The following is a 27,182-nucleotide window of genomic DNA, read 5'->3' as shown; positions in this document are numbered from 1 at the left end:
AAAAACTCATGAGTATGTAAATTAAACTTCTCCTTAAGAAAAGAAAAAGTAGATATTTGCCCCCCCGAGCACAAATCTCCAATAACCTGCAATCCACGTAACTGCCATCTTACGACGACTTGATCCTGAAAAATTGATGGCAACGTTCCAACAGCAGAGAAAGGCGTATATATGTTAATATTTGCAATTACACACCTGTGGCAAATCTTTCGCCAGATCGCAAACGCCGCATAAATCACTTTGAACCTTGTCTTTTTAAAATAACTTGGTTCAAGTATCTTTACTAAGATGCCTTTAGCAACATCACCCAAGCCTATTTCATAAACAGTAGGCCTATTTGCTAAAGGAACAACTGCCCTATCCCCTACTAAGAGGATTCCAAAATGTTGCAGCATAGCTGACCAGTAATACATTAACAGATTGTCGACCGCCCATCCCCCTCGAGCTCTTGGGTGACACATCCATTTGGCTGCCCTCCTTGCTCGATGATAGCCCCAAAGAAATCTACAGCCAGCCCTCTCAGCACTACTCAGAGAAGCTAAAGAAAATTCTAACGGAATTGTTCTAAACAAACATAATAACTTCGGCAAGACTAACATTTTAAGAATAATACAACGACCATATAGAGAAAGATGCAAGTGATCTAATCTTCCAAGTTTGATATTAATGGATTTAACCACTGGGAGCATATTCAAATCAGGGATACAGGATACGGAAGCAGAGATTCTCACCCCCAAATACGTTGCTTCTGTAATAATAGGGATATCTGAGGGACACACAAAAGCTGAATGAAGAATTTGCGTCTTATCAACGTTCAACTTATATCCGGACAATAATCCAAATTGCTGTGCCAAATTTATTATAGTTGTAAGCGTCAAGGAGACATCCTTTGTTAAAATGACAATGTCATCAGCATATGCCAGCATCTTATAGTCTGTGCCGTTAGCCGTAACCGGCAACATTTTTGGGTCTTCTTGAATTTTCGTAAGATACGGGTCAATGTAGAGAGCAAAGAGCAACGGCGAGCACGGACAACCTTGCCTTGTGCCCCTACCAATATTAAATAAACTAGTTTCTTGCCCAGAAATACGGATCGATGCCTGTGGAGAAGTATACAATGCTTGCACTGCCTGTATAAATTCGAAGCAAAACCCCTTCCAACGGAGCACTGCCCATAAAAAACCCCAGGAGACCCTATCGAATGCCTTCTCGGCGTCCAATAAGATCACCCCAAGGGGAGATTCCGTGGCCTGTGCCCAGTCTAGCAAGCCGATAACCCGCCTTGCATGGTCAGCTGTGTCCCTACCAGGAATAAAGCCATGTTGACAGAGACACTAAAGGGGTAATTACCGCAGCAAGCCTAGTAGCTATGATCTTTGAGTAAATATTACTATCCGTATTAATTAATAAAATGGGGCGATAGGATGACGGATGCTGAGCAGGTTTATCTTTCTTTTTAAAAAGTACAATGGTTGTTTGCCTCCACGATGTAGGTATAATGCCCCTCTGCGCTTCCCTTAGAACTAATAGTAGGTCCTGTTGTATTACTTGAGCAAAGGTCCTATAGAATTCTAGCGGAATAGCATCCGGCCCAGAGGCCTTCCCATTGGCCAGCGATTTGATAGCCAATTCAATCTCTTCCCAAGCAATGGGGGCTGAGAGAATTTCATTCTGACCTGTTGTAATTCTAGTTGTATCCATGCCCTGCAAAAAACCATCGGTCAGAGAGTCAGCAGAAGCCATGGCCTCCTCTCCCTTATATAACTGAGAATAGAATTTTAAAAAAAACATCCAAAACCCCCTCCTGAGTATCCTGCAACTGACCTTGCTGATCCAGAACACTGATAATTCTATTTGCCGTGTTTCTCTGCTGGAGCCGTTGGGCAAGAACTCTGCGACAATTCTCACCGAATTCAAACATCGTAGCGTGGTATTGAGTATATTTTGCAGCCAGGTCCTGACCAAAGTATTCCAGTAACTTCGATTTAAGCTTGGCCACCATCTGTTGACTTTGATCGCAATTAAAACCTTCCTTAATGTTTTGTGTGTCATCTCTGCAACCCGTAACTGCTCTAAACGACCCTTTATCTGATCCTGTATGGTCCTCCAACGATAAGCCGCAAAACTCTTGGTCTCTCCCCGAGCCGCAGCTTTGAATGTGTCCCATACTATCCCAACCGATGCCGAATCCCGATTAAAACTAAAAAATTCCTTATAATTGGATGAGCAAAGATGGCGGCCGGTCACTCGGCTCTGTGAACAGTTGCTGTGGACTCTCCTGGTTGATTCCACCATCATATTACTGATCGCTGCGTATGAATGAGTGAAGGCGGTGTATAGTGTTATCTGGCTATGCTTTGGCGGCAGCTTAAACATTACGGTGCCTTGTCGACTAAAATTTTCCTGTATCAGCCGCATCCAGCTTGGCTTAGCGGACCCCGGACATTCTGGTGTGCTTTCTTTGCAATGGCACCAAAAGCGCCGTTGAAAACCCCGAAAACCCGTGCCGGTACGGTAAAACCGGCCCAGACAGCAAGCCCTGGTAAAATTCTCGGCGGGAAAGATCTTTCGACCGCCCATGGTTTGGAGGAGATGGCGACGGGGGCCTCGGGCTCTGCCTCGGGTTCTGCTCTGCTGGCCAGCGTCGGAGCTGGTAAAATGAAACAGACGCTCCCCTCGCTGTTGAAGTTCAAGTTGCAAGCAGGGAAGGCGGCGAAAGCTGGAAGATCGATTTCGACAGTGACTGTGGGTTCCGGCAAACAGGAGCAGAATGCAATTGTGAAAGCCTTACCTGTCAGCTCAGAGGCTCTTAGCGGAGATTTGTTGGTCCCTGCCCTCGAGGCCAATATCACTCCTTGTTTGCAGCAGGCTGGAGGTGACTTGGTGGCTCAGCGGTCTGTCTCCCCAAGTGGTAAGGAGTTACAAGGTGAAGGCAGTGGGACTCTGTTAGAGGTACCTCCTAAAGAACATAATGTACTCCATGCTATGGCTTCTGCCCCGATCATTGGAATTATGGGAAATGTAGTCCATCCTTCTTCCACAGTGTCCAAGGAACCTCGGTCGAGTCAAATGAATATGGAAGCACCTAGTAATATTTCAGACATGGTGTTAGCGGATGGTTCAGAAACTAGTAAATTGGCTTTTACTGATGGCAGTGGTTCAAGTAAAGAGCCGGAAGGGGCAGACAAATGTTATTGTATGTCGGGCTCAGGCTCAGGTTCCTCAGAGGATGAAGAGTTCGATAAAGAATGGATGGAAGATGACAGCGACTTATTAGATTGGCAATTTGGGGGTGCACAAAAATCTGAACTTTTATCCGGTGGTGAGGGCACAGTGCGAAAATCAGCAAGACATAAATCAGTTGGCCAAGGGGGGCTGGCCTTAAGCAAGGCATCTGGCCTAGCGGAGTCAGCCGGTTCGATGGCATGGGACTATTCGTTCTCTACCCAGTCTGGCCCCACTATCGAGGTTTCTAAGGCAAATGATGGCGCTCAAGGGCCTCCTGTCGAAATTACGCTATCAACAATCTACCAGACTATGATGGTCCATAGAAAGGAGGCGCGCCAGGAAAGCTCTCTAACACAAGGAGCATGTCGTAAGATGCAGAACTCAATCCGGAGAGTTGTCAAAACATGCTCAGAAATAGTCTCAAGAACGGTAGCAGCCGAGGAAAGGATCTCTGCCTTGGAGGATGACCTGGCAACGCAAAAGGGTCTCACGGAAATGGTCAAGGCACAAAGGGATGACATTGTCTGGAAGCTAACAGACTTGGAAAATAGAGCCAGGAGGAATAACCTAAGAATTTTAGGTATTCCAGAAGGGAAAGAGGGCTCTGATCCTAGGCAGTTTGTCGTAGAGCTTTTTATAGAAGCATTTCCGGATTTAAAACAATGGGACTGGCAGTTGGAGGTTCAGAGGGCACATCGTTTCCCCTTCAAGCTGCAGAAGAAGACTGGGTCAGCTATGGATAAGCCACGGGCCATATTGATCTCCCTAAATAACTTTTTAGCCAGAGAAAGTGTCTATGACCTTGCAAGACCAGATAGGAAGAGGGTAGGGAAAGGCTGCAAATTTTTTGTCAGACCAGATTTCTGTCAGGCAACAGTTGAGTGGAGGTGGCAGCTCCGCCAGCTAATGGCGGCGTTTCAAGCAAAAGGGGCTCAAGCCTTTTTGCTTTTCCCATCAAAACTGAAAATAATATATCAAGGTCAGACTAGATTCTTCCTATCTGAGATCCAGGCTAAGGAATATTTGAATGCTATGTAGGTTTATGATGATCGCTTAGGTTTTTCATTACAGGGTTCAATATCTTTTTGTAGATTTATTAGGGGGGGGGGGGGGGGTTCTCTTTGTAGTGGTTGATTTTGATGCGACATTTGTTATTTTGACCCTACCCCGTTGGGCTAAGATGGGTGGGATTGGTGGTGGGATCTAGGGGAGAGTGGTGTCCAGCCTGTTCATAACCATCACAAGGACTCAGGTCCTGTTGCCTCGTAAGGGGGTTGTAGTTCAGGGGTATGGGCGGGAGTGGGGGGGGGACTGGGTGTGGGGCTGTTCTAGTCTTGAGGGTGGAGGGCAGGGGGGGTGTTGGTGATTGGGTTTTGGTGTCTAATAGCCATGACAAGCATAATGTCAGGGTTGTGGTTGTGGTTGATGGTGATTACATGAATAAAAAAGATGGTATTTTCATAGCAGTATATAGGAATAAACAGTGTTTGGAATATATACATTGCTTAAATGGTGCAGGGTAGGCTGCGTATAGCTACATGGAATATCTGTGGCCTGAATGCAGGTAAGAAACGTGCGCTTTTATCTAAAGTTTTACAATCTATTCAACTTGATATTCTATGCTTACAAGAGACGCACGTGCCATGGGGTAAGCGGGAATGTCTGAAAATTCCGGGGTTTGATTTAGTTGCCTGTACAAAACAGTCCTCAATGATTAGAGGTGTGGCCATACTGGCCAGGCGCGGGGCTGGTGTCTGCAGAAGGATTAAAGTGGATGCAGTGCGAAGGTGGGCATTAGCTGAAATTCTGATCTGCAATGAGCCTATCACGATCTGCTCCATCTATGGATCAAATCTAGATGACCCCGCGATTATGAAATTTTTAAATATTGAATTAGCACTATGGCCGCTCCCAATGATTCTTTGTGGTGATATGAATATTCATTTGCAAGGTAATTTTAATTTGACAGGCAACGAAAAGTATCATGGGAGGAAGCCAAGGGTTTTCTTTGCCCTTCAGGAGCTAACCTCTGAACATGGACTTGCTGATGCGTGGCATTGGCATAATAAAACCGAGGATGGTTTTACATATTATTCTGCTCCCCATAATAAACTGGTGCGGCTGGATTATCTCTTTATGTCAGATCAATTGGTAGGGGAGGCTTCAGTTGAGGTCTCTCCAAGAACACTATCAGACCACAATGCGGTGTTTTTGGAGTGTCCTTGGGTGAGAGGGATTAGAGCTCCAAGACCATGGACTTTTGAAAAAAAAAATATTTTGGATCAGTCCTATCGGGACCACATGGTCAAATGGATAGGAGAATTTTTTAGTTTTAGGCATTCAGGCTCTACGCACACAATTCATAGCACAGCACTCCCTTCCAGCTCGAGTGTTTATGCAACTAATAGGGATGATGGCCTCTTGCATCTTCATAGTACCTCACGCAAGACTCCAGATGCGTCCTCTCCAAGAGTGCTTAGCGCAACAATGGAACCAGGCCCAGGGTCAATTAACAGATCTGGTGTTGGTAGACGGTCGCACCCATCGCACTCTGCAGTGGTGGAACACCACAAACCTTTCCAAAGGTCGACCGTTCCTGGATCCGGTTCCTCAAATAGTACTTACAACGGACGCATCGCTCTCCGGCTGGGGAGCTCATCTATTACATCTCACCATACAGGGCAAATGGACACCTCATCAAAAGTTACTCCATATCAACCATCTGGAGTTACTAGCAATCTTCTTAGCCCTAAAATCTTTTCAAACCCAAATTTCAGGCAAGGAAGTTCTGATCCGCACAGACATGACAGCCATGTATTATATTCAAAAACAAGGCGGCACACACTCTCCATAGCTCTCTCAACTAGCACAGAGCATATGGAGATGGGCAATACCCCAGAAAATCTTTCTCCTAGCTCAGCATGTCCCAGGAGTTCAAAACACAGTGGCAGATCTGTTCAGAAGACAGACACAACAGATCCACGAGTGGGAGCTTCACCCGCAAGTTCTTCACCCGTACTTTCAAATGTGGGGACATCCACAAATAGACCTCTTCGCCACCCACGAAAATGCCAAATGCCCAAGCTTCGCCGCCAGATACCCACACCCATTGTCCAAAGGAAATGCGATATGGATGAACTGGTCAGGCAGATTTGCGTACGCTTTTCCACCTCTCCCACGCATTCCACTAGTGGTGCGCAAACTACAACAACACTCCCTCACACTAATTCTAGTAGCACCAACGTGGTCCAGACAACCGTGGTATACCACACTGCTGGAACTACCTGTAGTACCGCACCAAAAACTACACCTCTCTCCACGCCTCTTAACCCAGAACCATCGAGAGATTAGGCACCCGGACCCAGCTCAGCTCAACCTTGCGATCTGGCTCCTGAAATCCTAGAATTCGGGTACCTAAATATTCCCCCTGACTGTATGAATGTCATCTGAGAAGCTAGAAGACCTACCACTAGAGCGTGCTACGCCGCCAAGTGGAAACGTTTTGTTGTTTATTGCCATAACAACACCATCAATCCACTGGACGTGTCCATTCAACACATCATAGGCTACTTACTCCACCTACAAAGGTGCAATCTAGCCTATACGTCCATTCGACTACACCTCGCAGCTATTGCAGCTTACCTACAAAACAGGCAACATCTATCACTTTTTAGAGTACCTGCCATTAAAGCCTTCATGGAAGGCCTTAAAAGAATAATTCCCCCCAGAGTGCCACCCTCACCTGTGTGGAACTTAAATATCGTTCTCGCAAGGCTAATGGGGCCTCCCTTCGAACCTCTGCACAAATGCAAACTAAAATTCCTAACATGGAAAACCGCTTTTCTTGTAGCCATCACTTCCCTTAGAAGGATCAGTGAGATACAAGCACTTACCATTCAAGAACCTTTTCTCCAAATGCACCACAACAAGGTTGTTCTTCGTACCAACCCAAAATTCCTCCCTAAAGTCATTTCTCCTTTTCACCTAAACCAAACAGTAGAACTACCAGTATTTTTCTCGCAACCACAGACCGTTGCAGAAAGGGCTCTTCACACACTAGATGTCAAACGAGCCTTACTTTACTACATCCAAAGAACACAACCTTTCCGTAAAACCAAACAACTATTTGTCTCTTTCTCTCCACCACGCAAAGGCAACCCCATCTCAAAATCAGGGATAGCTAGGTGGATTGTAAAATGCATTCAAATCTTCTACCACAAAGCAAAGCGAACGCTATCCATTCCCCCCTAAAGCCCATTCTACATGAAAAATAGGGGCTTCCATGGCATTCTTAGGGAACATCCCATTAGATGATATCTGCAAAGCAGCCACATGGTCAACACCGCACACTTTAACCAAACACTATTGTGTAGATGTGCAAACTAAGCAACAAGCTAGTGTGGGCCAGGCTGTACTCAAAACATTATTTCAAACCACTGCAACAGATACGGGTGGTCGCCGCTAACAGTGGGTACTGCTATAAAATCTATGCACAGGTGTGTAATCTGCAGTTCATATGCCTCGAACGGAATATGCTACTTACCAGTATGCATCTGTTCTTGGCATGTAGAGCTGCAGATCTACACACGCTTAACCGACTACCTGTATCTGTTCCAGTTTATCTTCTTTAGATAACACATACATGGGCATCTTCACTGTTATTACTACGCTCCATCTTTCCCTGTTGGCGAAAAACAATCTGAGGGTGGAGCCGAAGCCCATGCGCAATACGATCCAAAGGAGGAGTCACCGACCTCGTGACTTCCAAAGACTTTCCAAGAGGAAAAACAAACTGCAAACATCTGGGCCCAACACCAGATGGCGATCTATGCACAAGTGTGTAGATCTGCAGCTCTACATGCCAAGAACAGATGCATACTGGTAAGTAGCATATTCCTTCTGGTGGCCATCACCTCCGCTCGGTGGGTGAGTGAGCTCCAGGCTCTTTCCTGTAAACCTCCTTTCCTGGCGATTCATCCGGACAAGGTTGTGCTTCGACCGCGTCCCTCCTTTCTTCCAAAAGTAGTATCTGCCTTTCATCTTGGGCAAACTGTCACTTTGCCCACTTTCTTTCCGCCTCCTTCATGAGAAGAGGAGAGGCTCCACCTTTTGGACCCAAAACGTGCGCTTTCGTGCTATCTCAACTGCACACAACAGTTCCGGGTGGATGACCAGCTCTTTGTTGGATACGTGTGCACCAAGAAAGGCCGGGCTGTGCACAAGCGGACTATCTCCCGATGGGTTGTCCTGTGCATTAAAGCCTGTTACTCTCTGGCTAAAAAGGAACCTCCAGTAGGACTGCGCGCCCATTCTACCAGGGAGACAGCAGCTACTGCAGCATTGGGACGCGGTGTTCCCCCTGCAAGACATATGTCAGGCAACCACTTGGGCCTCACTGCATACTTTCACTAAGCACTATTGCCTTGACAGTCAAGTCCGGAGAGACGGCTTCTTTGGCTGTTCGGTTCTCCGTGACTTTGTGGTGTAATATCACTGTGCAGACCGACCACCGGGGTTGGTATTGCTTGGGTATGTATTCTAAGGTAAGGAATCTATCACTAACGTGTCTCTTTCAGATGCACAAGTTACTACTTGTGTAACGATAGATCTGTAAGAGACATTAGTTAGTGATAGATTCCTTACCGCCCGCCCATCCTCCCCATTCTGCAAACTGTTCTCTAGGGTTCAGGTCATCCCTTTCAAGGCCCTAGTTCTATTGCACCAGTAGTCGGTCCCTGGCATGGCTCTGCGTTCCTGGCGCGGAAAAGTCGTGTAGAGAACTGACGTCAGCGCACGCGGGCGCGTCTAAGTAGCTCCGACGATGTCATCTCGGGGGGTACGACGACAGCGACGTACGCGGAGCTGCACGACGCCGCCTACCGACACGCAGGGGTACTGCTGACGAAAACGTTCCGGATCCAGTCTGACACCTGGGGATATTCTAAGGTAAGGAATCTATCACTAACTAATGTCTCTTACAGATATATTGTTACACAAGTAAGTAACTTGTGCGTTTGGTGCATGCATGTGTGTGTGTATGTATGAATATTAAGGAGTGAGTATTGTGAATGGGTATTGGTGTGAGTGAGTGTGTATGTGTGCGTGAGAGCCTGCCCTTCCCTGGTAAAATTACTGCCCAGATTGTTAATATGCCTGCTGCGAAGCATGTGTACCATGCAGATCATAGAATTGCATTTTTAGTAAGCTCAGTGGGTTACTGCTTCCTTCAGAGACATCCTTTTGTTACTTGCAGTTCTTGAACTACAATCCTAATATAGCACAGTGAGCTGTGTACTGTCATTAAATTACTGAAGTTAGAAAAGTATAAGTTAGAAAAGTATGTTCATTATCCTAATGTTGCTAAAAAGAGTTGGTTTGGGTAGCAAGTAATGTGTTTTAATAAAGCCATACCTAACCACGGGGTTGGGTTTTAAATCCTAAGTTTGTCCTTCTACAGACCAAGCACTGTTAAAATATACTGTCTACCTGTATGGATGACATGTGACTCCTCACGTTGTAGTCTTCTTTTTCATATCTAACACGCTTGTATGATTTATTGTCGCTGTATAATGCATGTGTGATGAAAGGTTTTTTGACACCCTACAATGGTAAAAGTAGTGCTACAAAACAAATGAAATATCTGTGAGAGAAGGGCTATGGAGAGTGAAGGGAACTGTTGAGCAGGATCAGACTGACCTACCCAGCACCAGGCGTTTTGGTAGGCTGGCAGGGTAAGATCCGGTTTCACTGAAGGTGGGGTCTGGTTTTATTGCTGATGACATGTCGGCTGTGCTCCTACTTACAGCACCATGCAAAAACAGATGGTTTTGAAGTGAGCTATAAGCACACTTTAAAACCACTTGCTTTGCATTATGTATAAACCTTGCAAGTAAAAAAGTGCCCGGCAGGCCCATAGCAAGAAAAAGGCCCCCCATGGCAGTAAAAAAAAGGACATACCCTACCAGTCCACTGAAACACTCAGTAGCCAGTCCGGCTCTGCTGTGGTAGGGATGTAGTGAGTGAATCCATGTAGGGGTGTGGACTTTGGGGAGGGGGGGAGGCAACAAAGATAGTCACACTGGGTGCCAACAAAACTAAAGCCAGCTGAGTGAGATGTATTGGTGCCACAAGGTTTTATATCATATGTACATTTTGTTGGGTTAATTAAAAACAGATACTCTAATTTAGGCCCATGTACATGACTTACTTGGATGGTGAGATATTTTCAACGTTGCCTTTTCACTCAATGTAGACATTGGTAACCTTGACTTTTTTCTGCTTAGAATGCAGTACATTTTTCAGAGGGAGTGAGAAATCCTTCTCCTGATCATGATCTGAGGATGCAGCCCACCAGTCAAACCTATAATCTGGCTCTATGTTCTATTATGAATTATTATTTTGCCATCCTCGTTTGCACTTTTTCCGTTATCAGCTCGAGGTCACTAGTCCAAGTGGCTGACTCATGCTAAATTGGATATAGTGGCTAAGTTTTCCATATCTGCTGCAACACCTTTATAGGTAACACTGCTTTGAATATTGGGATATGAAGTCTCACTGTTCCCAATACAGATATAAGTTCAGCACTTAAACTGACTAAAAAGACAAAACTAGCTGAGCAGAAGGTGTTGCACACTACACAGGCAGCTACGCTTATATTCGTATACATCTCATAGAGACTACTAGCGGCAGATTCCTTCCCGTAGAATTATTCCCAGGACTGAGACTGGATCCGGAAATCTTTCTTGCCCAGCATCCCTGCGCGCCGGGGTATGGCATCACGCGACTCCGCCCAGGCGTCGTACGTGACGTCAGCGAGGTCACATAAGTCCCACCCCGGCGCGCCTATGTCAGTTTTTTCCTTTTCCGCATGCAACGCGGATCCGGTTTGTGCTCTTGGCCTGTTTAGGCCTTTCCCTATGCTATTGCTGCGTGTGTGGGAACAGTGTGCGAATGCCTTCAGGCTTTAAAACTTGCTTGTCGTGTGGCCGCCTCATGTCGGCCACGGATCTTCACCCCATCTGTATGTGGTGTTTGGGGAAACACCACAACTCCACTGATTGTGAGGCGTGCCAGCAGATACTTCTTTCGGCTTGTGTATCCAGGTCAGTGTCGTCATCTCGCCCGGCCCCTGCGGAGGGTTCTAGGAACCACAGCTTCCCTCACCGACTTCGATCTTCTCCCATGTCGCAAGAGCGCCGCTCACCTATTGGTAAGTGTCGCAGTTTGTTCCCGAGGGTCGGGTTCCGGCCTGTCGGGGGCGTGGGCTCTCCGCGGGTGGTGCGGCCCCACGTGTCGTCCCCTTATCCTCGGTTTCCCGGCGTGGGGGCGACCAGAGTCCAGATGGAGACACATGCGGCAGCTTTGCAGGCCTCGCTGGCTTATCCTCCTCCTCCTTCCCCTCCGGGGATGTCAGCAGATCCCTTGCATTGTGCAGGGCCCTCCGCAGTATCGCTGGAGGCTCCGGCACCAACTGGTTCGGATCCAGGCTCGGAGGATGTGGTGCTTTTGGGCTGCGGCCTTTCGGGGGTCCCTCCTTCGGACCACGGCGCCTCTGCTTCGCCGCAAACTCCCGCGGGAGTCCCTGTGGTGTTGCAAGAGGTCGCCGGGGCTCGGGTCGTACCCCTGAGCCCCTCTCGGTCCTCGAGACAGGCGGCGGCTGCTGGCCCTGGCAGCGCCACAGGGGTCGGCAGAAGGCCCATCTCGCCCTGTCACGAGTCGCAGCTGGCGGGGGACTCCTCGTCCCTCCCCGGGCCCCTCTCGTCCCTCCACGCAGGCGGCTGCCTCGTAGGAGGTCGGGTCGGCGCCGTCCCTTCGCCACCCGGTCGCCGACGGTGTCCTGCATCAGGTTGCAGACTCTACGGCGCTGGGCCCACATCAGGTCGTTGACTCGTCTTTGGACGCCTCCTCTTCTCCAGAGGTTCGGCGGTTGCTGGTGTCATCCTCGCCGGAGACGTGCCGAAGTGTTGTGGCTTTTTCTCCAACGTCGTCTAAAGGCGGCTCCTCGCTGTCTCCACGACCGCGGTCTTCGCCGGAGGAGCCGCAGGTCCCCTACTCCTCGTCCCTCTTCCTTCCTTCCAGCCTTGGCCATTCCTTCCTCCGGTTGGCTTGGGGGATGGCCGCCTTAGCTTGCAGCAGTCAACTAATGAGGAGCAGCTTTCCCCTCCGCGGGTCCTTACGGAGGCGGGTGCGGCTTTCACCCGCGCTGTTTCCACGGCTCTGGGAATTTTGCGCATGGGTGATCCAGCTGCCCATTTCCCCGCAGATCATCTTCTGGAGGTTCTCCATCAGGGCTCTGGTTGTAGGGAACTGTTGCTTCCCTTCGAGGGTTCCCTCCACTCGTCTCTCTTGGGTACTTGGGGCTGTCCCGCCACGGGGGACCCGATGCCCCAGCACCTTCTGCACCGCCACCATCCGGCACAGTGTGATCCGGTGTGCCTTTCTCTTCACCCTTCGACCAGAGACCCCCTTTTGCCGTCTACCTTTCCTGCTTTGCGGCTGCTGTTGTCTCCCCCCGTCACGGGAGACCCGCTGGCTGGACTCCTGGGGCAGCAATATGTTTGCCGGGCCCTTAACACATTGTGTGTTTTGGCTAGGGCTACTTCTTGCTTGTGGAACTCGGCGGAGTCCCTTATGTCTGCCGCTTCTCAGGAGGGTGCCTGTGTGGATTTGAGACACCATGTCTTGGATGTTCGCGAGCTTGCGGCGTTTATCCTTCGCTCCGCTCTGGACATCTCGGAGGTGCTGGGTCGTGCCATGGCTTCTTCGGTTGCCCTTTGTCACCGTGCCTGGCTTCTGGACAGTGTGTTCCTGGAGAGTGTTGGAGAACGGCTGGTAGACCTTCCCTTCGATGGTGCTCTTTTGTTCCATGCCCCTGCGGACTCAGCCATCCAGAGGTTCTTGGCGGGGCTTCGTCCTCCTCTTCCTCCTCCTCAGTGACCTGCGTGTTGATCTGGTTCTTGGAGCTGTTCTTCCGTTTGGGGGGGTCAACCCGGTTGTCTGTTTGGTGTGCTTCATGGCCACTTGAGTCCTCCTTGCTGAGGCTGTGGTTCTGTTGGCTGCTGGCCAGCCCTTTTTGACTGTGTGTTTTTCCTTTGGGTTTTTCTACTTCATGCTGGGCCTTAGATTGGGCCTTCTGCATTTTCCCTCTGGCTGCTTGATAGGCCTCCTGCGGGGTGTTTTGCCGCAGGTCTTTTTTGTTGTCCTCTGCTGCGGAAGTTTCTTTCTAAGAGGTTCCCATTTTTTGGGATGTGACATGCCTTATGTGGGGCAGGGTTGGCTGTTTTATATCCCTGGTATGTGCTGGGGAGTTGTGGTCGCCTGCGGGCTTCTGCTCTTCGTGGTGTTATGGTATGTTGCGGATGCAACCTTCTTTGCCTTTTTGCTTGAGTGTTTAGTTGTGTGGTATCCCTAGTGTCTGGCAGAGCCTTTTTGGGGCTTTATTGGGACTGTCATCCTACCTTGTCTGCTGCTTCCAGTGGGCCTTGCACTCGGTTCTACCTCTTCTCCCTGTGGGGGGGATGGTTCCTGACTTCTGGACCCACTTGCGGGCGCAGTTTGTCCCTGCGTTGGACGATTCTTCCTGGGTGGCCTTGGGTTCCCCCTTTCGGCTTTCGCCTGCTTATTGCTGCCGGCGCTGTCCTGTCTAGGATTGCCCTTGCTCTGCCTCTTCTCCTTGGAGTCTCTAGGCTGCTCTTCTCCTTCGATGCTCCTTTCCTTGCGCAGAGGTTTTGTTGCCTCGCATGGGCATGGGGTGTTTGGCCTCTTTGCGCCTTGCCTTGTTTCCTCTGCTGAGTGAGGGCAGGCTGCGGCTGCTAGTCTCTATCAGATGTACGAGTTACTTACCTTCGGTAACGATGTATGTGATAGAGACTATTCTAGCCGCAGATTCCTTCACAGCCCGCCCTTCCTCCCCGTTCTGCGAGGGCTTCTGATTTGGTCTTTTGCACTCGCCTCCCTGTGAGTGGCTGTGTCTTCTGAGTACATTCTTTCCCTCTTTCTGTCAGTATGTTCCTTTGTCCTCCCCGTTGTTACATGGGAGGATAGGTTTGTTGGTGCTTCTGGCCCTTCTGCTCTGGTTGCTCCGGTTTGGGGCTTTACCCCCCTCTCCCTTTTTTGTTCCTGGGCTTCTGGGCTCTTTGCGAACCTTGAGGTTGGGGTATTTTGGCCGTGCCTCTGCCTTTATTCCTGATGGGGGTTGTCATACTCTGTGATGGGGATGTCTTGGTGTTTTGTCGTTCCCTGTGTGTCCCCGCCTGGTTCCCCTTCCTTGTCCTTGGTTGGTGTTGTAGTCCTATTGCATGTTATTGTGACATTTTTACATATGTCCCTTGTCTCTGGGGGGGGGGGGGGCTGTCTCTGTACTGGCAGAGTTGCTGCTCTGTTCTTTTTTCTTTCCCTACCTTTGGATACTGCGGTGCCGGTCACTGCTCTTTATTGTGGTGTTCCTTTTTCTGCTCTTTCGCACACTATTCCTATACTCTCCCAGTTTTGTCTGTTGGCTCCGCATTGTGACGCGGAAACGTTCTCTGAAGAAAACGGACGTAGGCGCGCCAGGGTGGGATTTATGTGACCTCGCTAACGTCACGTACGCGGATGCCGCCTGGGCGGAGTCGCGTGATGCCATCCCCCTGGCGCGCAGGGATGCTGGGCAAGAAAGTTTTCCGGGTCCAGTCTCACGCCTGGGGATAATTCTACGGAAAGGAATCTGCGGCTAGACTCGTCTCTACCAGATGCATCGTTACTGAAGGTAAGTAACTCGTACTTCTATGCAACTATTTGTCAATGGTACTGAGTGTGAACCCTGTGTATACTAAAAATGATAAAAAGCCCTCCTTTCAGAGAATAATAACTGATGATGAGTTGCCCACAGTGGCGTAACAAAATCCCTGTGGGGTTGGGGAGGGGATGTGGGGGGCTCCGTTGCCCGATCTCCAGGCCCTGGCAGGTCCCGGACCTGAGAGCTCCAGACTGGGACCAGATCGTGGGGGCCCCCCTCTATGTACTTTGCAGATGGGGGGACCCCTCAAGTTTCGTTACGTCACTGTCTGGGGACCAGGTAAGCAGGAACCAAGTGTACTTCAGTCAAGATGCCATCAAATACCAGTCAAAAAGTGGGGGTGACCATGTTAAAAAGAGGCTCTTTCCTACACCTGTTCACCTTTGCTCACGTGTACGCAAACAGCATTACTAGATTCAACCAGATACATTGAGTTAGATCATTTTCTTCAATCGTAGGAAGCCACCAGCGTATACCCACTGGGTTAACCTCTAAATAAGTCTCTCTCCTGAGAAACATTATCAATTCGAAATCATGCCTGAGTGGATTTTGTATTGTGGCTGTATTACGCAACATCTGTTATGTTATGTTAACGGGTCTTGTAAAGCGCCTGGTTACACTAGGAACAGTGTGTCCCCGCGCTGCGGTGGGGCAGCAAAAGCAGAACTCGGTCTATTTGTGGGGGAAGAGGAGAGTCTTTAGCTTCTTCCTAAAAATACCTTCCGCTGGTTCTAATCGGAGGCACACAGGTAGTTTATTCCAGGCTTGAGCCGCCAAGAGCCGGAAAGACCGGCCCCCCATTCTGGCTCTTTTTATCATAGGGACACATAGTAGGCCCAGTCCCTCAGATCTGAGGCGGCGGATGGGATTGTAGGGAGTGAGAAGGTTCCGCAGGTAGGTAGGAGCGGTCCCCTGCAAAATGCGGTGGCATACACATAATGCCTTAAAACGAGCTCGTTCCCGGATAGGGAGCCAATGAAGAGAGGCTAGAGTCGGTTTAGAGGGAGCTCTCCTGGGACGTTTCAGGACTAGACGGGCCGCTGCGTTCTGGACGCATTGAAGTCTCTGAGTGCACCTTTCTGTAGTCCCCAGAAGGAGGACGTTGCCATAGTCAAGGCGGGAAGTCACAAGTGCATGGACCATGGTCTTCCTGGCTGCAGTGGGCAATATATCAAGGGTTTTCCTGAGATTTTTTAGTATTCCGTAACAAGTGCCAGCCACCCGCCTAGTGTGGTAATCAAACGAGAGGTGGGTGTCAATCCAGACCCCAAGGTTTTTAGCTTGGGCACAAGGTATGGGAGTGGGTCCCAAATCTTGCGGCCACCACGCAGATGACCAGACAGAGGGGGCTTTCCCCACTATCAGCACCTCCGTCTTGTTGCCATTGAGCTTTAAACAGTTAATATCCATCCAGGCCGCAAGTTCCTGGAGGCACGCCACCAAGTTGGGCGCTGCGGTTTGTTGGTCTTGAGTCAAGGACACCACCAACTGGGTGTCATCGGCATAAGACACCACTCCAATCCCAAAACCTTCAGCAATCTCGGCCAAGGGAGCCACGTAAAGATTAAAAAGAGTGGGGCTTAAAATTGAGCCCTGGGGGACTCCCTGCTGCAGTGCCATCACTTTGGAATAGAATTTCCCCTGCTTCACCTGGAAGCTACGGTTGTTTAAGAAAGAGACGAGCCAGTCCAAGGCCTTCCCAGACACACCTCCCTTCTTCAGACGATCGGCCAGGATCTTGTGGGCCACAGTATCAAAGGCCGCACTGAGGTCGAGCAGAATTAGGGCGACAGTTTGGCCTGCGTCCACATATTGCCGGATGGTCTCAGTGGCCAGGAGAAGGGCGGATTCTGTCGAGTGGCATGAGCGGAAGTCCGACTGGGTGGGATGGAGGAGGTGGAAATTCTCAATGTGCGTCGTGAGCTGCTGGTTGACCACTTTCTCTGCAATCTTGGCAAAGTAGGGGAGCAGAAAAATGGGTCGTAGATTATCAAGGCCCAGGTGCGGTTTTTTGGGGAGGGGGAAAACGACTGCCTCCTTCCAGCGACGAGGGACCGTGCTGGTATTAAATGAAATCTCCAGGAGGTATCTGATAAAGGGTTCCAGAGTTTCTAAGCATCCCTCGAGTTTTCTTGGGGAGGCCTGGTCTTTGGGAGACCCTGATTTAACGCTCCTGCAGATTTTTATCAGAGTTTCCGGGGAGGGAATTGAGAAGTTCTCGAGCTTTTCCTCCTGTGCAACAATAGTGTGTCGAGAAGTAACCCATCTATCTTGGTCAGCCAGAGCCACATCAGGAAAAGAAGAGTAGATATTAGTTACCTTCTCGGAGAAGAATTCCGCTATTTGGTTGCAGCGTTCGGTTGACCCTACAACAGGCACTGCTCTTGAGTCTAAAGAGGAGATCTCTCTATAGACCCTAAATAATTCTCTTGTGGAATTTTCAGCAGACCTGATACTTTCTTGGTAGTATTCAGCCTTGGTTTTCCTGATAAGCCTATGATAGGCTTTCAGCGTAGTTTTATAATCATTTTTCCCTTGCGTAGAGAAGTTCATCCTCCATAATCTTTCTAGGCGTTTACACTCAGTTTTGGCAACTCTAAGAGTATTATTGAACCAAGGGGCAGATTTTTTTAATCTGGTTGGAGTTTTACATGTCCATGGAGCAGTTATATTGAGGGCTTCCTTTATCATCCCGTCCAGTTCAAGACAAGCACTATCAGCGTCCTTAGCCTCTTAGGAGGGCACTCTTGAACTTGACTGGGGAAAAGCCAGCCCACTTCCGACATGTTATCCCCTCCAATGAGTGTTCTTTCACCTTCGGAGTGGGGGTCCGAAGCATGAAAGGGACTAAAGTGGTCCGTCCAGATCATAGGGAGGGGAGTGCTGACTACCACCTCCTCCCAGTTGGTAAAGATAGGGTCAAGCAAGTGGCCCTTCTGATGGGTAGGGCCCGTGACACTAAGTTGGAGTTGAAGTGTCGCTAAGTCCTGGCGCAAGGTTTGTGCCATTGTACAGCCGGCATCCTCGAGGTGTAGATTGAGATCGCCTAGCACAATGAGCTTGCTATAACGGAGAGCGGGTAGGGTAAGGTATTCAATCAAACTTGAGACAAACCGGGATGAATACCCTGGGGGCCTGTATGCCAGGAGACCTTTAATGATACACCTGCTATCTGTCGTGATAGTAAATAGACCGGCCTCACAGTCAGTGATGGAAATAGGCTCAAGTGTACATTGAATATCATGTTTAAAAATTATAGCCACGCCGCCACCCCTACCAGAGTTCCTATCAATGTGGTTAATAGAATACCCGACTGGCAGAGCTTCGAGGAGTTCAGGAGAAGCGTCGACGTCCAGCCAGGTTTCAGTGAGAAACATAATATCGACCTGATTGTCAATCAAGAGGTCGTGAATCTCTAGTCTGTGTTTCTTGAGAGAGCGGCAGTTGAGGAGGCCGCAAGTAAGAGAGGGTGAGTCCATCTTACCCTCAGATGAGGTGGTAAATTTAAAAGGGCAGTGACTACAGGCTCTAGTTAGGCTGTCAACTGCACTGTCATATCTGCACTGATGTAAATACAAAGCAAAATAGTTTTCCTACTGTGCATTATGGACTGAAGCAATTAATTTTTGCTCACGTGCGTAGCATATGAACCTTATTGCAGCAGCCCAAAATAACGTGATCTGCACTCATGTGCTCCTGAATACCAACCGCATTCAAGCATACCATGTAGTGATTTAGTTCTCTACATCCATATACGCAATGCCTAGTGCCTCCGCTGCTCTGTGTGCCCTACAGAGACTCTATACCAACTGCACTACAGGTTACAACCAGCATTGGCAAAGCAATAGTGTAGAGATCTCCAGCCAGGAGATGTCATGGACTGTTACCTAGTTACTTGTAGAATGACATGGGGAAGATTCTAAGTGGGGACAGTTGAAGAGAGCCATTGGATGTATGAGAAGTTGCTCTCTGCTGGGATGCTGTACCATTAATAAATCTACAAGAAAACCTTAAAGAAACCTGTGAAGGCTCTTCTTTTCATGGCGACGAGTTGACCAGCTGCGCAAGGAGCAGAATTCAGCATCCCATCCTTGGATTTACAACAAAAGATTAAGGCAAGATCAAAACAAATTGAAACTACTTACTCTCTGGAACTGAAAATTACTTAAATACATAATATAAACAAGACTATTCTCTGAATGAAGTAATTTTTCTGGAGCAAGTTATCAATAACTATCCACGCGTATATTCTTAACTGTGCATAGCCTTAAACATTGTTCACTTTGGGACATACTACTTAAAGAAACCAGATGAACACCATTTGTTCTTGTTTACTAGTATCTATTTTATCTATAATACATCTGAAGACTGAGTGTTTCCAAGTAAATATATTCGCATATGCTAGATGTGAAATGCATATTTAAAAGGATGTTTAGCGTTGCTTAAAAGAACATTAAAGCATATATTCTTGCTAAGTGATTACAACTGAACATATCCGTGTATGCCACATCGTGAAATGCATACTCAAAAGGATCACCCTTTAAAAATGGATAACAGCGCGTAGAAAGCTATTACTTAGAGTGTTTACTTTCAAGCACTCAACCAAGACGATCAACTTCTAAAGTAAACACACACACAATTATTTTAAAAGAAAATGCCAAATCTGTTGTCCATAAGGTGAGAAATGTCCCTAACCTCATGCTAGAACCTTTACGTCAGGAAATAGATAATTTGTTGAAGCAAGGGATCATAGAACCAATTGAGGCTTCTGATTGGTTGGCTCCGATTGTGATTGCCCCTAAGGATGGAAAAAAAATTTGTCTTTGCATAGACTTACGAGATCTTAACAAAAACATTTGGGTAGACAGAGAACCCTTGCCTAATATATCGGAGACGTTGTCAACAATGGGTGAGGGCAAGATTTTTAGTGTTCTTCATATGTCTGCCGCTTACCATCAGATTAAGCTACATGAATCATCCAGGCATTTGACCTCTTTTGCTACACCTCTTGGTGCGTACAGGTCCAAGAGGATGCCTTTTGGTTTGGCATCGGCTTCAGCCGTCTTTCAAAGGGCAATGAAGAACATTTTTGGTGATATGCAGAAGATTTGGTGTTTCCAAGACGACATCTTGATTGCTGGGAATGATTTATTAGATCATGATAAGTTGTTTGAGGAAGTGATGAAAAGGTTAGAAAAATATAATTTGACGATCAAACGGGAAAAATGTCAATTGAGAAAGGAAAAGGTTGAATATCTGGGGCATGAGGTGAGTTCAGAGGGAATACGACCTAAGAAAAGTATTGTTGATGCTATTACAATGGCTCCTGAACCAACTAATAAGGATGAGCTTAGATCCTTTTTGGGATTAGCGGAGTATTGTTCAAAATACGTAAATAGCTTTACTGAGATTGTTGAACCATTAAGAGAAATTATGAAAAAAAATATTCTCTTTGAATGGTCAAAAAGTTGTAAAGAAAGTTTTGATCTTATAAAAAGGAAAATATCTGAAGCACCTACTTTAGGACGTTTTGATGTGAGTGCTAAAACCTTTTTAACTACAGATGCGAGTGGAGTTGGTGTTGGAGCAGTGTTATCTCAAATTATCGGTGGGGAGGAGCGGATCATTGGTTTTGCTTCAAGGAGATTACAAGGTGCTGAAAAGTCATATTCAGTAATTGAAAGAGAAGCCTTGGCATGTTGTTGGGCGATGTGCCATTTTAAGTTTTACCTATGGGGTCTCCCTTTCAAAGTACGAACTGATCACAAGCCATTGTTGTACATCTTCAAGGGTGGAAGAGCGTTAGAAGGGAGTATAACCCCAAGAATTTCTAGATGGCTATTGTCTGTCTTAGAATTTAAGTATGAGACCGAATATGTTAAAGGAGTAAAGAATGTAGTCGCTGATTACTTATCAAGGATGCCTCTTGATGTAAAGTCTGATGAGATTTGTGTGAACACAAAGACTGACTTTATTAGTAAGATTGATGTTGTTGCTTTATTGCCTGAAGAATGGAGCAAAGCTATGGAAAATGACCTTGTATTAAGGAAGGTAGGAGGTAAGATCATTAATGGTTGGAATTCTGAAGACTGCAAGGATTTGGAACTTGTGGAATTTTTCAAAATTAGAGAATAGTTAAGCCTGAGTAACGGAAATGTTATGAGAAGATGGCAAGTTGTACCTCCTAAAGATGTGAGGAAACATATTCTTAACATAATTCATGAAGGTCATCCTGGGCAAGGAATATCAAAACGAAGAGTGAGGGAATCTTTTTGGTGGCCTGGTGTAGATTCAGAAGTTGAAGCTTTAGTAAAAATTGTCAAATTTGTATAAACAGTGACAAGTCTAAAGTGGTACGTCAACCCCCATTGGAGTGTACGAAATTTCCATCAAGACCGTGGGAGAAGTTAGCCATGGACTTTATAGGGCCAGTGAACAAGTTGGGGTTAAGAGAGAAGTTCATTTTAGTCTTAGTAGATTATCACTCTAAATGGTTCACGATAGGGACAATGGGTGAAATCAATACTGGTAACGTAATAAAATTCCTTGAGGGAATCTTTCTGGAGAAAGGTATACCAGGCAGTATAGTGACCGACAATGGTGTACAATTTGTTTCAAGGGAGATGCAAGAGTATCTTGCAACAATAGGCATTGTTCATGAAAAGGTAGCTCTCTTTAGACCTCAAGCTAACGGTTTGGTGGAAAGGGTTAACCGAATAATAATGGAAAACATTCAGTTATCCCTTGCAAATGGTTTGTCATGGAGGGAGGAGTTGCAAAAAATGATGTGGGCTCATAGGATTACCCCTCATTCTAGTACTGGAATAGCCCCTTTTGTGTCCCTTAAAGGTAGAGAACCAGGGAAAAAGGAATGTCCTGTTTGGTTATATAAGAAGGATAAGATATGGATTGATCGTGAGGAAGTGTTGAAGAAAGTGGAAGTGGGTCAACGGAAGATGAAAGACACGTATAATTTTAGAAAGGGAGTTAAGCATATGATATTGCATGTTGGTGATTGGGTTGTGGTGCGGAAGAATGAATGGGTCCGTAAGGATGAAAGTAAATATTTGGGACCTTTAAAAATCAAAGGCGTGAAGTCCAATATCGTGATATTGGAAGAGGATACGATGTGGAGTTTAGGAAACGTTTGCAAAGTACAAAGACCATAGGATGTTTCCTGGAAACGTAAGTTGGGAAATAAGAATATTAATTTGTTTCCTAATGCCATAAATTGGAAATAGCATTTTTATTTATGTTTGCAATGTACAAAGGTTATAAGATGTTTTCTGGTAATATAATTAGAAAGTAAAAATGTTAATTTTGATTTTGCATTTATATAATGTATTATTAGAGAAACAAATATGTTAAATTTATTGATCCTTCTGTATTTCCATAATAGTGTTTTACACTGTATTTGTTGTTGTATAAAAGGGAGATATGTAGAGATCTCCAGCCAGGAGATGTCATGGACTGTTACCTAGTTACTTGTAGAATGACATGGGGAAGATTCTAAGTGGGGACAGTTGAAGAGAGCCATTGGATGTATGAGAAGTTGCTCTCTGCTGGGATGCTGTACCATTAATAACTCTACAAGAAAACCTTAAAGAAACCTGTGAAGGCTCTTCTTTTCAAATAGGTTTCACCAATGAGGGAGCTATTGGCTTTGTTAAAGGTTCAGAGTGTACAGCGGCACATTTGCTATGGAGCATAACTGAAAGTTGGGGAGGGGTGGGGGAGCATAATTATATGTGCCTGGCACTTAAAAAAATATTTACTTTCAGCCATTCTGTAAACCTGTTGCGCTACTGTACAATATGACTAAAAATCTCTTTAGCAAGACCTATTGACTTTGCCAATGCTTGTTAAATGTGGTTTTATGTGACAGCAAATGGAGGGGAGAAGTGGGTTATTAAATTTTCTTTTCAAAGAAGCAAAGTTTGTTAGGCTTGGATTCAATCACTACTTATTTAGAATTGCATTTTTTTTTTTCGAATTTGTTAAAAGCTCAACTGACTTGATGACTAAAACTGGCAAGTGTTCTTGCTCACTTGACTTGGCATGGGAGTGAATGCAAGTTTTGGAATTCTTTCCTCCTGAATACTTAATAGATTATCCAGCTTAAGTAAGCATTGGGTGGGTGGCTGTTTGAAAAATCATTAGGAATAGGGTAGATATAATGTTAAGTTTGCATCCGTTGTAGCTGGAATAATGCGAAAAATGCTATCTTTTATTAATGCAGCTGTCAGTCCTTGTTAATTAAATGACGTTTGTTATTTTTTAGCCTCCAAATAAAAAGAAAAAGGAAAAGGAGCGCTGCACTGCTCTTCAAGATAAACTTCTTGAAGAATTTAAAAAGCAGCATGAGCATGTATTAAGGGTTTCGCAAAGAATGAAATTGGAAAAGGATAACTGGCTTCTGGCAAGTGAGTATGGATTCTCTCTGGTTGCCTTGGTATTTTTTGGTACTGCAGTGTATTGTTGATTATTGAATGCTTGTGAGTCAACACTAAATCGTTTGACGTTATATTTTTCACCCTAGAAATACATTAAATTTACTTGATGGATAGCCTCCTTTTTTTAAAAAAATTGGGGTTTTAGGAAGCCTGCAACTCAAATTCCTGCACTGTTGGTGCATGGGTGATCTGATGAAGATGCTAATGTTTCTGTTGAATGAGGTTTCTAGAACTATAGTCTCGCAGTAGACCCTTAAATCGCCATTTGTTGTTCATCCATCCCTAAACTTAATAATTCACTGCTACATTGATGTGGTTAGATAGACTTAAATGAGTGCAATGAATGAGGGTCCTGCAAGCACTTTTTCTGTCCACCCTCCACCTATTTCTTTCCAGACAAACTGGATCTGAGATCTGTAGTGGCTTTCCAGCCCAATGTGATTAGTCCATTGTGTTTGAGACAATATATTACACTTAACAAATTGTTCCCTCTGCCCACATCACCAAGGAGAGGCTACACTCATTTTCTGCTCATAAGGCTGTCAACTTCACGGGATGAATCTCAGGTCTGACAGCCAGGTCTTTATTGGGTATAGGGGCAGCAAGAAGGTCCCGGCGGTCCAAAAGAGGACTTTATTCAATTGTTAATCCTCTGTTAAAATATGTTAATCCCTACAAAAATTAATCTATGCTCTTTCCACTGGACCTAAAGATCCTTCCTCCCTACTGGCCTGGGGAGTTCCTCTGGCAGAGATTGGTCACACACTGAAATGAGCTTTCCTTCACACTTTTCTTCATCTTCAGATCCATCACTTCGGAGAGGATGCTGATGTGGTATCTATTCACGTGAGGAGGCTATAGGTAGAAGTATCAATCAAAATTAAGTTACTTATGCCCAAACTCCACTGCCAAAGTCACCCCACCCTATCCCAGCTTTACTCAGAGCCTGGGTGCCCATCTTATGTTGAACTAGTTGGTTCAAAGCATCGTATTGTTGGATGATAATGTAAACTACCAGACTCTGAGCCCTCTCATTTTGGCGACAAGGAAGGATCCTGTTTTCTTTGAGGTATGCCAGGACTGGGTCCCATAGTTAGTTGAACAAATGTGATTCATCTATTAGATCATGAGCATCCTTTTCTGATGGATACATCTACCAGCAGATACCTCACGTTTTGAATATCCCCATGCACCAGCTTGGATTGGAAAACTTTTCATAGCTCTCCCAAGTCAATAGGGTGTGCCGGCTTCACTCGTGGCCCCTCATGAAAACGCCCCTTTAGGCTTAATGACATTAGTTCCGCATTTCAGAGCTCTTCAACTTTCCTCAGGAGGTCTGTCGTTTTTTGCAGTTTTTTTCAAATACAAACTTTTTTGGAGCAGTTCCGTTGCATCATGCTGCCACCGATGAAGTCCGATTTCAAGACATGTTGAGACAATAAAGATCGGATGTCCATCACTGACCCTCACAAAATCTGTCTTTGCCGCCTGAGATCTGACAAGGACACCGGTGCCTATATACACTGCCAGAAGATGAACCATAAAGTTCTATAAAAAAAAAAATTAAAAAAAGGAAAGATGTTCATGACATATGCGTGGGATGAAACAGAGGTAAATTAAAATCCCGATCAAGATAAGTCATCATTCGCCCCGTCTTCCAAGTAAAAACATCAGAATCGCCACCATGAATCCTGTTGTCATTCTTTAAAATATAAGTCACTGACGTTGGGGACTCTTCAACGTCAGTAAAATGAAGATAGCGAAAAGGTCACCCCGACTCATGTTGACTATGATCTGATAGAGACTTCAGCCACAGATTACTTAACTTTCAATTGCCCCCAGGCGTCAGGCTGGATCCCGAAGTTTTTTCATGAGCAGTACGTCTGCGCGCCGGTAGGTGGCCCAATGTACCTTCGTGTGGCGTCTGCGCCAGAAGGTATGATCGCAATACCTATGTATAGGCAGCACACTGACGTCATTACTTTTCTTTCCCCGCCAGTCAGCTCAGATCCGCAAAGAGCTACCCCTTAGTCACATTTTGACTTAGCTTTTTTCAACATTTTCGACATGTGCCCTGGGCTCCTGCCAATCAGGTGCCCAGGGCCTGTGTTCCTTCCTTAGAACTGCATGAAGCCTAAACCCAATTGGCATCTCTGGCCACAGGTCAGCCCCTGGTAAATGGTACCCAGGGCACTGTGACCAGAGAAGGCCCTCAAGAGCTGCAGCACTTATTGTGCCACCCTTAGGGGCCCTGTACCCTGACACACACACACTGCCTTTGCATGCTGAGTGTCTTGGTGCAGATCAAAACAGAGTCTCGACATGGCACACATTCCTGTGTGCCATACCCACAAACACACTGCCCTCGCATACCTCAGTCACCCCTCTAGCTGGGTGCCCTATTCCAGTGGTGTGGGCACAGGTGCATGAGCCCTGTGCCTCTACAGTACCCAGGTCCATTCCTGCTCACTGTAAGTGCAGTGCTGCCATTAAGAGTATATGGTGCTGGGAGGTTGTCATCACGAACGCCACAGCACCAGGATGGCTACACTGAAGACTGAGAAGTTTGGTATCAAACTTCTCAGCACATTAAACCCCGATGCCAGTGTGGGATTTAATGTAAGGTGCACGACAGAGGGCATCTTAGAGATGCCCCCTGAACCTAACCTACAATCCACGTCCTGTCAGATGCTGCCTAGGCTGCCAACCCGGCAGACATGTTGCTGGACCCCTGGGTAGAGACCCATCTGCTCTCCTGGGCCTGCAACAATGCACATCCTGGGCGAGGTGCTAGGTCTCCTCCCCCAGGATGGGCAGGGGGAAGCTTCAAAGCCATGCCACCTTTGTGAGCCTCCCCAGACCACTTGCTGTACTCAGCAACTGGTCCCCACCGGTTTTAGCCCCCACTCTTGTGGGAAGACTGGCGGGAAAGCCCAAGTGAGGAAAGGGGGTGTGCCAGCCTCTGCCAACCCCACCCCTCAGGTAGGGGAGGCTAGGTGAAGCACATCTCCAGGCTCTCGCCATCTTGAAGATGGGGAGCCCTGCCCAATCAGGACTAGGCTACTACCCCCCTCCCACAGGAGAGTGACAGGATAGGGTGTGTACCCACCCCAGGGAAGGGACCCATTGGTCCCTGTCCTTTACCTACCTGTAACGCCCCTAAATGTAGTATTTAGGGGCACCCTGAACCTTCCTTCCTCAGATCCCGAATCCGAAACAAGCAAGAAGAACAAATCGAAAGAAGACCTGCCGTGCAGCTGCTAACAAGAGGAAGGCACCAACTGATTTGGCCCTAGCCCTACAGGCCTGTCGACCCTCGCTCCTGCTGAAACCCGGCGTCTCCAGTGGCCAGCAACCTTGAAAACCCCGGAGGACCTGGCTGCCTTGTGACTCTAAAAGACTGGGACTCCCACAAGCAGTGGTTCTGCTCAAAGCAAGTAACAAACCCCTGGTGCCAGCCAGGAACCGCGACTCCTGCACACACTGCACCCGCCAAGTCTGGCCTGTGCCCGAGTGAACAAAGACCCTGAGGATGTCCCCCTCGGTGGCTGTGGCCCAGAATCCAGCACCCAAGGACCCTCCTCGAAGCCTGCAGCCTCAGAACCAGGGACCCCTCCAACCGCGACCAGCAGAGGTTAAGATTTCACGACGCCAAAAGGCACCACGGCACTCTGCGCCCGGCGGCCCCCTGTGACCAACTCCTGGGTGCCTACCTAACCTACAGC

General features: G+C 47.0%; 1 protein-coding gene across 2 annotated transcripts in view; it reads left to right on the top strand.

The window, feature by feature from the left end:
* Nucleotides 1-27,182, top strand: part of THOC2 (THO complex subunit 2) — a 1,568,999-nt gene that overhangs the window by 962,827 nt on the left and 578,990 nt on the right. For both annotated transcript variants that reach the window (XM_085608126.1, XM_085608125.1), the window contains exon 24: nucleotides 23,286-23,427. In XM_085608126.1, coding sequence (XP_085464252.1) covers nucleotides 23,286-23,427 — 142 coding nt within the window. The remainder of the gene's footprint in view (nucleotides 1-23,285; nucleotides 23,428-27,182) is intronic.

This window comes from Triturus cristatus, chromosome 5_2 (assembly GCF_964204655.1).
Source record: "Triturus cristatus chromosome 5_2, aTriCri1.1, whole genome shotgun sequence".
Lineage (NCBI taxonomy): Eukaryota > Metazoa > Chordata > Amphibia > Caudata > Salamandridae > Triturus > Triturus cristatus.
Note: the sequence above shows the minus strand (reverse complement) of the source record. Positions and strands in the feature narration are given on the sequence as shown.